This window comes from Vicugna pacos, chromosome 3 (assembly GCF_048564905.1).
Source record: "Vicugna pacos chromosome 3, VicPac4, whole genome shotgun sequence".
Lineage (NCBI taxonomy): Eukaryota > Metazoa > Chordata > Mammalia > Artiodactyla > Camelidae > Vicugna > Vicugna pacos.
In genome coordinates, this window is record NC_132989.1 from 77,126,367 (window position 1) to 77,139,945 (window position 13,579).

The window sequence follows — 13,579 nt, forward strand, 5'->3', positions numbered from 1 at the left end:
ATCTGTCTTTCCTCCTAAGGATAAACCACTGTCCTGATTCTAATGCATACTTTGTTTTTGCCTGTTTTGGTTATTAATATAAATGGAATCATACAGTTCAAACTCTTCATGTCATTTCTTTTTTTACTCTACATTATGTTTGTGAAATTCTTTCATCACATGTAATTGTGGTTCATTCTCATTGTAGTAGTGTTGCATTTGTGAATACACAACAATTTATTTATCCATTCTTCTTTTGATGGGCTCTTAAATCATTTATTAATGCCTGGTTATTATTATCTTAGTGAAATTTACATATAAGTTAACTCTGAATACTGTAATGTTGAATGAGTTTTCTTGAGTTTTGGTGATATCTCTTTTTCTTGTCTGTCTTTAAAAAGTTTACAAGACATACTGTCTTCTCTTTTCTAGGATGATTGTAGAGTTGTCTTGGCAAAACAAGAAATTACAAGATTACTGGAAACATTGCAGAAGCAGCAGCAGCAGTTTACAGAGGTTGCAGATCACATTCAGTTGGATGCCAGCATCCCTGTCACTTTTACAAAGGTAATATACAGTACTTCATTTTTAGGTGTGTTTTCTGACAAATAATAATAGTTTTACATTCCATGATAATCTGCTTGAAGAGACAACTAAGAAATTAATGAACCATAGATTAAAAAAAAACTATCAGAGGGAAATAGAAAGTGGTGTAAGAAGTTCCCTGTACTCATCACCCACTTTAACAGTTAAAAACTTTTTATTTCATCTGCTCTTTCCCTCAGTCTCTGTCTACCTGCAGCCTCCCAGGTTGCTTTTTTTTTTCAGATTTTAAAAACTTTTATTTTTTTTAATTTTAATTTTAATTTTTTTAACATTTTTTATTGAGTTATAATCATTTTACAATGTTGTGTCAAATTCCAGTGTAGAGCACCATTTTTCAGTTATACATGAACATACATACATTCATTGTCACATTCTCTTTCACTGTGAGCCATTCTCAGGTTGTTTTAACAGATTCTGACATTTTTCATCCTAACATCGTATCATTCCATCTATGTAATATTTTTGTGTGTATTTCTAAAAGGTAAGTTCTCTTTTTAAATGCACAACCAGAATACTATTATCACACCTAAAAATTTTAATAATACATCTCTATTATTTTCTGTTATCCAGTTAATATTTAAATTTCCCAGATTGTTAAAAAAATATTTTTTAGGTTTTTTTTTTTTCTTTTGAGACAGAATCCACACAAGGTATGTATTTGGCATTTTGGTTGATATATTTTGGTCTCATAAAGTGGATTCTCCCTAATCTAAAAAGGCATATGTTTTCCATTTTGCTTTCTATTTTTAGGGACTGATTTTTTTAGATTTTAATCTTGTTTTATAATTATGTGAAACGTTTACATGATCCAGAGTCAAATCTACAAAGCAAGGTTCATTCAGAGAAGTCTAACTTCTCTTCCTGCTGCCTCCAACCTTTTCCTTCCTTCTCCAAAGAAAATCATTAAGAATTTTTCTTAGTTTTATTCATCATTTAAAAAAAATAGAAAAATCTATTTGTATGCACACTCCCCACATTTAAAGGTAGAATACCTTACACACTTCTTCACCTTGCACTTTTCACTTGGGTGTTCATCCCATAGCAGTATATAGTGACGTTGTCTGTTCCTTTTTACAGCTGCAAGCTGCTTTATTGTGAGGATGTACCACATTTGTTTTTATTGTGGAAAAAACACATAATATAAAATTTACTATCTCAACCATTTTTAAGTATATAGTTTAGTATCGTTAAGTATATTCACATCATGTGAAACAGCTCCAGAAATTTTTCATCTTGAAAAACTGAAACTATACCTTATAAACAATAAGTCTCCTATTCTCCCCCTTCTCATCAGTGCCTATAATTACCATTATACTTTCTGTTTCTTTGAATTTGACTTCTCTAAATTTCTCATATAAGTGGAATCATATAGTTTTTTTCTTTTTGTGACTGGCTTATTTCATTTAGCATAATGTCCTAAAAGTTCATGCATGTTGTAGCATGTGACAGAATTTCCTTCCATTTTCAGTTTAAATAATATGCCATTGCTCGTTTATGAACATTCTGTTTTTCCATTCATCTATTGGTGGTTATTTGGCTTACTGCTACCTCTTGGCTATTGTGAATAGTGCTGCTGTGAACATGGGTGTACACATACCTCTTTGAAACTTTACTTGTAATTCTTTTGGATAAATACCCAGAAGTGGGATTATTGGCTCATATGGTAGTTCTATTTTTGATTTTCTGAGGAATTGCCATACTGTTTTCCATAGTGGTTGCATCATATCATATAAATCCCACCAACTGTGCACAAGGGTTCCACTTTTTCCACATTTTCATCATTACTTGTTATATTCTGTTTGCTTTGTTTTTGATAGTAGCCATCCTAATGGGTGTAAGGTGGTTTTGATTTGCATTTCTCCGATGATTAGTGATGTTGAGCATCTTTTCATGTACTTCTTGGTAAGTTCTTCAGAGAACTTTGTACATGTCCTTTGCTTGTTTTTTAATTGAGTTATTTTATTTTTTGTTGTTGAGTTGTAGGAGTTCTTTGTGTATTTTGGATATGAATCCATTATCAGACATATGATTTGCATATATTTTCTCCCATTCTTTAGGTTGTTTCTTCACTCTGTTGATTGTGTCTTTTGAGTCACAGAAGTTTTTAGGATTGATTTAATTCCATTTGTCTATTTTTGCTTTTGTTGACTGTGCTTTTGATATGATATCTAAGAAATCATTTCCAAATCCAATGTCATGAAGCTTTTCTGCTGTTTTTTCTAGGAGTTTTATAGGTTTGGCTCTTACATTTAGGGCTTTAATCCATTTATTTATAATCCAAATATTTGTAATTTTTATATATTCTTTCTAAATTTACCCTTTTATCATTATATAATGACTATCTTTGTCTTTTATAACAGTTTCTGACTTAAAACCTATTTTGTCTGATATTACAGTAGCTACCCTTGCACTCTTTTGGGTGTGATTTGTATCCCAAAAGATCTGCATCTTTTTCCATCCTTTCACTTTCAGACAATGTGTCCTTAGATATAATTTGAATCTTTTGTAGACAGCATATTGTTGGATCTTGTTTTTTTAATCCATTTATTCAGACTAGGTCTTTTGAGTTGTGAGTTAAGTCTAATTATATTTAAAGTAATTATTGACAGGTAAAGACTTACTATTGCCATTTTATTCATTGTTTTCTATATAACTTGATAGTTTTGTTTGTTTGTTTCTCCTTTCCTCGGTCATTGCCTTCTTTTGTGTTTTATTTACCTTTTTATAGTGTCATGGTTTGATTCCCTTCTCATTTCCTTTTGTGTATATTCTATGGATTTTTTTGCTTGTGTGTTTACTATTGCTATTACATAAAACATCTTAGTTATAACATTGTATTTTAAATAACAATTTAACTTCAGTTGCATTCAGAAAGTCTACTCCTTTACAGTTCTACCCCTGTATTTTGTTACTGATGTCACAAATTAGGTCTTTATATATTGTATACCTATTAACACAGGCTTCTAGTTTTTTAAAAAATGTTTTTATTTCAATTCTATGAAGAATTAAATTTATGCACCCAAATTATAATAATACAGGTTGCTATTTGTCCATGTAGTTTTCATTACCATTTTAAATTTTCTTCATGTTGCTGTCTAGTGTCTTCATTTCAACTTGAAGGACCCCTTTAGCATTTCTTATAGAGCACATCTAGGGGTAATGGCTCCTTCAGCTTTTGTTTTTCTGGGAGAGTCTTGATTTTCCTTCACTTTTGAAGGACTTATGCCATATATAGCATTCTTGGTTGACACCTTCTTTCTTTCAGCACTTTGAATATATCATTCCCACCCCTGAGAAATCTGCTGATAATCTTATGGAAGCCCCCTTATATGTGATGAGTCACTTTTCTCTTTCTGCTTTCGAGATTCTGTCTTGACAGTTTGATGATAATGTCTCAGTAGGAGTCCCTTTGGGTTTATCCTAGTTGGAATACATTGAGCTTCTAGAATTTTTGTGTCCATTTTCTTTCCACAGATTGGTAAGCTCTCAGCCATTATATCTTCAAGTAATTTCTCTCTGCCTCTTTATTTCTGTATTCTCCTTCTGGGACTCCCACTCCTGGAAGTCTCTTAGGGAGCTTCACTTTTCTTCACTCTTTTCTTTTTCTTCCTCTAACTCGATGAGTTCAAATGACTTGTCTTTGAGTTGCTTATTCTTTTCTTCTGCCTGATGAAGTCTACTGTTGAAACTCTTTAGTGAACTTTTCAGTGCAATTATTTTATTTTCACACACAGATTTTGTTTTTTTTAAGTTTCCATCTCTTAGTTGACATTCTTATTTTGTCTATTCAAAGTTTTCCTATTTTGTTTATTTATTTGTGTTTCTTTTAGCTCACTGAACATCTCTGTGACAGGTTTTCAAATTCTTTGTCCAGCAGTTCATAGATAGGAATTTGTTGAGTGTCAGTTACTTGAAGTTTATTTTGTTCCTTTGATTGGGCTCTTTTTCCCGTGATTCTTGGTATGCCTTTTGATCTTTTGTTGAGATTTGGGCTTTTGAAAAAACCACTGCCTCCCCCAGTCTCTATGGGCTGTCTTCGTGCCTGGGAAGCCTTTCATCTATAAGCCCAGCTAGAGATTCTAAGACTTCCCAAAACTCTTCTGAGGAGATGCCTTTGAGCTTTTGTGTGCTGCTTTTACCTCAGGTTCCCTGCTCAACTTGCCCCTGTCTTCTCAGAAGCCAGTAATCTCTTGCTTCCTCTGGTGTTTCCCCAGGGAACTACAGCTCTAACATGCCATGTCTTTGCCTCTGTTTCCAGTGGCTTCCGAACTATATCACCAATACTAAGAGGTCCAAATCTGGTGAAACCGAAACTAGTGTCTAAGGCCGCCCCCAGATAAGCCAGAACACTGGGCGCTCAGGCCGCTCTCTCTGTTTCTGTCCGGAGGAAGGAGCCTGGTATGAGAGTTTTCCTCCCTGTCACACCATGCTATGCCAGGTAGGGGGAGGGCCACAGATGGGTGTGTAGAATTCGGTGAATTTTCCTAACCCTTTTGGTGGAATCCCTCCTTGGTTTTATGGCCTGGGTGCTGCAGCTTCTCAACTGGTCTCTAGAGTTCTCACAAAGGTATTCTGATCCACATATTGTTTCTGAACAATATGTATTTCTGAAGCTTAGGACTGGACTGAATTGTAGATTTGGGAATCGGCATCATATAGATGGTAATTCAAGTGCATGGAGCAAAGGAAAACATGTAGAATGAGAAGGAGGCCTCATATAGACTCTGCAGAATGCCAACATTAAAGAGGTGGATCAAAGGAAAATGACAGGGAGCATCCATAAAGGTGAGATGAAAACCAGAAAAATTTGTATCACCAAAGTCAGAAAAGAGTGGTCAAATGAGGAAGGAGAATAATTTCTGACACTTAAATAGCAGTTACCATATCCCAGGGACTGTTGTGAGGATTTTTAGAAATCTTATAAAAAATTAATCCTTGCAGAAATCCTATGTAAGTTAGGTACTATTTTTATCCTCGTTTTATAGGTGAGAAAAGTGAGACAGAGAGGTCATGCAGCTAGCAATATATACAAGTATGTTCATTGCAGCATTGTTTATAATATCAAAAAATCAGACATGACCTAATATGTATCAGTTGGAGACTGGTTAAATTGTGGTTCATGGAACATAATGAAGCAGTTGAAAGAAAAAGGTAGGTCTGTATGTTTTGAAATGAAAGGACTCCATAATGTACTATTGAGTGTAAAAAGTTAGTCTCAGTGTAATGAGGGTTTTTTTTTTTTTCAGTATATTTTTGTATGTCAACCAGTGTGTGCACAGGGAAGTGTCATGGAAGTGTCATGAAATTGTTAACAGTGGATATTTATGGGAAGTGAGCATCTCTTTTCATTTTTAATTAATATATTTAGCACAGCATAAAAAATCTTAAAGAAGATTCAGTTTAGCTATAAAATCTGGGAAAATTAAGTGGGTGAGTGTATTTTTTTAACTTACATAAAAATGAAGTACGTAGTCAGTTTTCCTAAGCTGAGATTTAGCAAAGCAATAAGGAATGATTCTAAGAAGATCAAGGGTATTTTATTTTATTTCTAAAGGTATTTTAATAGGGAAATTCAACTCAGATTTTAATGGGTTAAGGAATGAATAGGAGACAAATAATTTAAGATATTTTGTAAACAAAAGTATTAGTGCTGATACTTTCTAACTCCCTGTCAAAATAAAAAGATTAAAATTTTTTTAAAATTATAGGACAATAGAGTTCACATTGGACCAAAAATGGAAATTCGAGTTGTTACGTTAGGATTAGATGGCGCTGGAAAAACTACTATTTTGTTTAAATTAAAACAGGATGAGTTCATGCAGCCTATTCCAACAATTGGTAAGTATGAATATTGCTTTTTACCTTAATGGACATTTTACAGACAAACCCTAGCTTACAGCTAAGTTCTTGGGAGTCTTATTTCGTGCCAGTGTGGTGGGGAGATAGGCTCTTAAGACAGCAGCATTTCAGAGAAAAAAATGCAAGATTCGTGGCTGTGGGATGAAATGTGGCTGGTGGGATAGTTAGAAGGAGCAAAACATTGGTTGATGGGATAGTTGGAAGAAATAAAGGATTGGTGACTCTGGCTGAGGTTTAGGGGTGAGGAGGTAGTAGTGGTACAGAGATGACATTTGGGTGCTCAAGGTCCTAAGGACTCTGATGGCTTAGAGGGCTAACCCTGGTTACAGGTATATGTTTCCCTATGTATGTTTATTAGGAGTGGAATCAGTTGGGCAGCAGTAGATACTGCTGTATGAAAATAATTTGTAAGTCACATTTATAAATGGGGTTGCCTGTGTTTGGTGTGTCACTTATTATAAATATACATTCAGTATTAAAGTAACTTTTTTTTGAAACAGGTTTTAATGTGGAAACTGTAGAATATAAGAATCTAAAGTTCACCATTTGGGATGTAGGTGGAAAACACAAATTAAGACCATTGTGGAAACATTATTACCTGAATACTCAAGGTAAGAGTGTAAAAATGACATCTTAATTTTTCACATTATTAGGATGCCAGTTTTCAGTAGTTTGGCTTATAAAGCTGATATTCTAGCATTGATTAAATATATGACTATACTTTTAAATATAAAAAAACTATACTTTTAAAAATTGGTAGCAAGCCCCACATTATTAGGAAAATTAAGGTGGAAATCCTGGATATGTACTCTGGTTTATTTCATGAAAAATTATAGCATTAAGGTAGTATTTAAACTATATATGTAGGCAGTTAACAGTATTTACCTCTTGTTGCTCTTAACACCTAAAGTATGTTATTACTGTTCATATGATTGATCGCTGGCAATATTGTGGTGTAGGGTAGAATTTGTGGTGTATAATTCTGTTTAATTCAGTTCAGTGCAACATTTATCTGATTATAATCTCTCAATAGCTCCACTTCTTCATTTCTATTCACAATTACTTGCTACCTGCAGAAGAACCTATAGTAGTTTGCTTTTGACCAAACTTTGTTATATCACATATATTCCACCTAGCATTTATTCACATTTGGGCTCCATTCTACACCTTGCTTCCTTTATGCCAACGCAAATGTTATGTTCATGCTGCCTGTTCCATATGTCATCCTGTTTTCTACCTAGAAGAAAGACTAGATAATTTTTACTTTGGGATTTTTTATACTAAGTTTAATATGAGCCAGTGATTAAGGGGGAAAAATGAAATTTTGAACATAAGGAATGCTTGAAAAGTCTGGGATGTTTAGCTACAATAAGGTAGCTGGAAAGATTTCAAAACAAAATTAATTCAGTAGATATTTATGAAGTTTCTGCTGGTATTTTGAGTACAGTCTATGGAAAATGCTGTACTAGACACCTAGAGAGAACACTCTGGAGAGATACAGATGGTGATCTATTTGTTTTTAAAAGACTATTTTTTGGTAAAGGCAGTAGTAATTGAAGAAGTAGCATCCACAGGTAGATCATGAGAACTACATTTTCATTTATTAAGAGAAAAATATTCACACAGCAATATGTGTTTGGAGAGCAAGTGTTGTAAATATTGTTATTGATGGGGAAACAAAATTTGAAAGTTATGTGAACTCTTTGAGATCATATTATTTCTAGGTGATCCTATAATAATAGGCAGCCTTTCTGTGAAAATAATGATGGTAGACTAACCATAATATAGTAATTAGAACATTAAAATATTTAGTCCATTCACTGAAACTTAATAAGTGACTGAATATTTTTGTTGTCTTTTTTTTGGTAGCTGTTGTATTTGTTGTTGACAGCAGTCACAGAGACAGAGTTAGTGAAGCACACAGTGAACTTGCAAAGTTGTTAACGGAAAAAGAACTCCGAGATGCTTTGCTCCTGATTTTTGCTAACAAACAGGTAACACATTTCAGAATACTTATTTTAGCATTCCACATGAGGTAGCTGTTACTATTTCAAGAGAAATAATTCAGTAGATATTTATAAATTTTCTGCTCTTTATTTTGAGTACAATCTATATGGAAGGTGCTATACTTGGTACCTTGGAGTTTAAACAAAAAGAAATAAGGTAGTTGATGTCCATCAGAAACTTTTATGTACATAAGTAAGCCTGTTAAGTGTATTATTTCTAATACAAAGAAAACTGGTAACTTCAGTAATATTAACAAAGTATGGTGGGAAATTAGAGAGTAGTTCTAAAGGTGGAATTCTAAGATTTATAAAAAATTTGAATTGAAATTATGATGAGTTGAAATTAGGGGTAAGACTTTGAGTCAATATGTGAAGGAAGGAACACTGCAGGCAGAAAAAATAAAAGCATGAGTATTTTTAGGGAGCATCAAGCAGATCTGTATGTGGGGGAGTAGGCAGAGGATGAAAAAATCTAAGAGTAACAGATGACGCCATGTCGAAAAGGCCTGACAGGGTCTGACTGAGAAATTTAGGTTTTATTCTGTGAGCAAAGAACCATCAAAAGGTTTTTGGGCTAGTTGGTGATAAGATCATATCAGTGTTTTAAGATTGTAATCCTGGGGGTATGATGTAGAATTCATGAGGGTCAAGGGAGTGGAGACAGGCAGATGGAGTAAATTGCTGCAGTAATTCAAGTGAGAGTTAACAAATTCCTGAATTAGAGGAATAGAAGGGTAGAAGCAGATTGAAGAGACTTTTTCATTGAGATAGAATTGTTAGAATTTGGTGCCTGAATGGGGAGGATGAACAGGAAGTAGCTGGGTTGCTAGATCTTGAGCCTAAACTTCTGGGATGAGGAGAATGCTTTTCTTTAGTGTAGTAAGGGGGGCTTAGATATCATAAGAAGGAAGAACAGGATGAACAGTAAAGGATTTTCCCCTTAATTAAAAAAAAAGAGGCAAACTATTAAGAGCTGATATACTTTATTTATGATTAAAAACATGCAAATAAGGCAAAGTGAAATACCATTTTCCACTTACCGTAATTGTTAAAGACAAAATGTTTGATAATCCTCAGACTTGCATATACTGTTGGTGTATTAAACTGAAACATTTTCTTGGAGGACAATATAATACTTGTCAAAGTTTTAGATGTGCATGCACTTTACCCTGTATTTCTATCTCTAGTAATGTATCCTGCAGGCAAATATCCTAAGGTTATTCTAGGGACAATTTTGCAAATGTACGTATGTAAAAAATATATACGTTTGCATCTATTTGTATGTATTTGTAATAGCACAGAAGCACATGACTTCAACCTACATATACAGTATAGGACTGGTTAAGAAAAGTGTGTTCCAACTAGTTGGCCATATAGCAGTTGCACTGTGCAATATTACAATAAGGACTGGGAAAATTTTAATGGATGTAAAGTCTATTACGGTTTGGGATAGTATTTCTCTCTAGTTCTCAGTGATTTAAATGTGACCAAGCCTTCTGTACTTGGTCACAAAAAGCGGGTTTTCCAGGTGTCTATTTTGGTGAGTGTCAAAATAAGAATTTATGGTGTATTACTGTCAATTCACTTTGAATTAAAATATATATATTGCAGCAAAAAAAAAAAAAAAAGAAAACTATGTTCCACCTACACAGTGGAAAGCAACTCAGATGTTAAAAATAATGTGGAAAATCTGCTTGTCCTGATAATGGAAAGATACCTATATCTTCAAGATGTGTATTAACTAAAAAAAAAAAAGAAAACTAGAGTATGTTCCTACTTATTTTGCATGAATGTGCATGAAAGTTTTCTGGAAAAATATGAAATAAATTGTTACTGATGCTTGCTTCTGGGAAGAAGTAGGTATTCAGTAGTGTTAGGAGTGAGAATTTAATAAACTCTTCTTATATAAACCCTATATAAAAGCCATTTTTTTAATGATATACATGTGTTAATTTCTTTTTAAGTTGATGCCTTATAATTACCTAGGCAGTTTCGTTCATTTAGGGGGCATGGCCTTTACTGATTTCATTGTGAGGCTCTTCTTACAAACTATATTATAACCAAAACTCTTAATTTTTTTCTATTCTCATTAATCTCAGGATAATTACTGAACGGTGAATTTAGGTTTTAACTTTAGGCTTTTGTTAGAATGGTACCAACAGAATTCTAGATAGCAATAATTACAAAAATGATAATTTTGATGGGCTGATTAAAAATAAAATTCTGATGTGTATATATCTTTCAGGATGTTGCTGGAGCTCTGTCAGTAGAAGAAATCACAGAACTTCTTAGTCTGCATAAGTTGTGCTGTGGACGAAGCTGGTACATTCAGGGCTGTGATGCTCGAAGTGGTATGGGACTATATGAAGGGTTGGACTGGCTCTCACGGCAACTTGTGGCTGCTGGAGTATTGGATGTTGCCTGATTTTAAACGCAGCAGCTGTTTATAGTTTTGTGATTAAGAGTTATTTTGCACACAGTATGTTGTAATAAATTCTGTATCTCAAAGATAATTAGTTAACTTAGGATGTGTATATAAAAGGACTCTTGGATTGGAAATTCAGTACAATATTGCTTCTAAAATATTCTGTAGTGAACTGTATCTGATTGAGTAGATTAAATTGGATTAAATAGGAATTCACTGAGTATACTTTTTTGAGACATAATTTGTTATTTAAAATTTTCAGATTATATGTGACCCATATATTGGGAAAGAAGTAATCACAGAGAAAGGGTAGGTGAAGGTTTATTCTTTCAATGAAAAAAGACTATCTAACTGAGTGCCTAATGGAACCTCTGTATGAAGCAAGCGAAGCATGGCTTCTTCTTTAACTTGCCTTTTCACTGGGTTTGGCAGTATTAATTTAGTGACAGTGACTTAATGAAATAAAATCCAAACTGCATCTTTGGGTAATAGGATTAATTTAATGTTCAGTATAACAGAACACCTTTAATGCTAAGAACTATAAGCTATTGAAAATTAGTATTTTATACAGTGTTTTACTAAAAGTTTCTTGTAAAACCTTTTGTATAAAACTCAGTGAGTCAGAATGAAATGTTACCTAACTAGGCCTGTCAGATTAGTACTACACTGAAGAACAATTCATAACAGAACTGTGAACGTCAGTTATATACTAGTTGATCTTCACTTATGAAAGACTCATTTGTAGGGCTGAGCCTGGATGTAATAATTTCCTAGGTCAGACCTCTAAATTGGCCCTTATATTTTTCCAACATATTTAAAGTACTTAGTGTGTTTCTTTTTAACATAATATTGCATCTTTAGTGAGAGTGGCTACAGGTAAAATGTAGTAAGTTACACATAGAAACCTGGGTTGGTTTTGCATAAAAGGTAGAGATCTAAGTAGCAAACTGCCTTTACCTCAAGAGAAGTCATTTAAGCAGTGGAGACTGCTTATTACCTTACTTTAAAATGTTTTCCCAAAATAAGTGCATTTATCTTGACAATAAAACATGATCAAGGCTTTTCATGACAAGGCCTTGGAAAGTTGTTTGAGAGAGAGAACGTGTAGAGGAAGGAAAAGAAATGTTCAAAAAGTTTATACCACATTTATTATGCAGTGTTCGAAGTAAAAGTTTAAAACTTGTGCTCTTTACTGTTTTTCATTTTTTAAGGAAACTCCCTTATTATGGCAGTACAATTTATATTTAAACATAGCCAGATTGGATTTTATGGGTTTTTAAAAAATGCTCTTTATATTTTAGGATGAAGTTGAATCCTAAATCTTATTATTTGAATTCCTATAAGGACATTGATGTCTGATGACAAGATGACTTTTCGGTGGCAGTGTTCTAGTTCAGTCTCTTCAAATGTATTTTTGTTTAAAACAAAACTTTGAGAAAACAATGCATTAAAAAAAGTCCATCAGTGTTATGGGCAGTGTGTAAATATGTAAATATAATATTTCATCCTTTATTTTTCAAGTAAAAGGTCATGCCATTACACAGGTAGCTTGTGCATATAAGTCATTCTTCTGAATTAGTATTTGACTGATTGCAATAACTGTGAAAAATTTAAAACATGCTACCTTTACCTTGAGCCCTTGAACTGTTTTCTCTACTAGGTAACTGAAAAAAAAGTCTGACACTAACATGTAAACTTGCTTTCCTTGTAAATTATTTCACCAATTTAGCTAAACATTTAAATTCACGTTCCTAGCATATTGTTAAAACATAATTTAAAAATTGCTTAGAAGTGATTATAATGTACATAACAGTAGTGTTTGCGTGTGAATTTTTTTTTAAGAAATATTTTTCTCAGGTTCTTATTACTATTTGTGGTTGTATTTTTTCACTAATTATTAGTTAAGATTGTGTTAGTTCCCTCTGGGAAATGTCAAATATAAGAATAAGAGAAAGGTTTTAAATACAGCCTATTAGGATTTGTCTCCTAGCTCTGAATTTCTGTATTAAGCCTTAATAGTATTGTATGGTTTATGAAAGCAGGCTTTTTTAAGTGTATAGCCCTGGTCTGTAATTCTGGAATGCTTTATAATCACCAGAAGCCATTATTTGCATTACATATATGATCAGTATAGACAGCAATAAAATATTGAAATTATTTTAAAGTCCTATCATTATTCTAAAAATTCTGTTTCTTGAACTATTTATCTAGTACTATTGCTAGTAACCAGTTAGTCATATTTCTGCTGCAGTTAAGAAAACCAGTAAGACAAAAAGGGGAAGGGATTGACTTGCATGTCCAATTTGAGATGCAGTTTATTAAAAATTTAGAAATAACTTACTATTTGCAATTTAGGTCCCATTACATGTTTTATAAATGTAGTGTTTTGAAAGTAGAGCTAAAATTTTGCACTGAACAAAGTAAAACTTGCTTTTTAAATTTAACCTTGTTTCATGCTGCATTTTAAGTAACTGTTTTGAGAAAATGGCTTGGAAAACTTAGCTATATCCTATAGGCTAATAATGCTAAAAAAAAAAAAAAAACTTTTTCTGTAACATTGAGATACTTCTCAATTTTCAAAGTGGTAATGAGGAAGACAGCTGTGCTTTTCCCTAAAAGAATAATGAATGAAAAGGACTAATGAGTATAAGTATCAGATGTTATTTGCTAATAATTTAAAACACAATTAAAAAAAGACATCTGG

General features: G+C 33.0%; 1 protein-coding gene across 3 annotated transcripts in view; it reads left to right on the forward strand.

Annotated features, from left to right (window-relative positions):
- The window catches only part of TRIM23 (tripartite motif containing 23), a 29,214-nt gene extending 16,181 nt beyond the window's left edge, over window positions 1–13,033 (forward strand). For 2 of the 3 annotated variants that reach the window (XM_072958584.1, XM_072958583.1), the window contains exons 7-11: window positions 412–546; window positions 6,294–6,423; window positions 6,945–7,055; window positions 8,314–8,438; window positions 10,696–13,033. In XM_072958584.1, coding sequence (XP_072814685.1) covers window positions 412–546; window positions 6,294–6,423; window positions 6,945–7,055; window positions 8,314–8,438; window positions 10,696–10,875 — 681 coding nt within the window. In that variant the 3' untranslated portion in view covers window positions 10,876–13,033. Of the gene's footprint in view, window positions 1–411; window positions 547–4,445; window positions 5,737–6,293; window positions 6,424–6,944; window positions 7,056–8,313; window positions 8,439–10,695 lie in introns of those variants that run through there. The other variant, XM_031673432.2, reaches the window with a different exon arrangement.
- The last annotated feature ends 546 nt before the right edge of the window (window positions 13,034–13,579 follow it).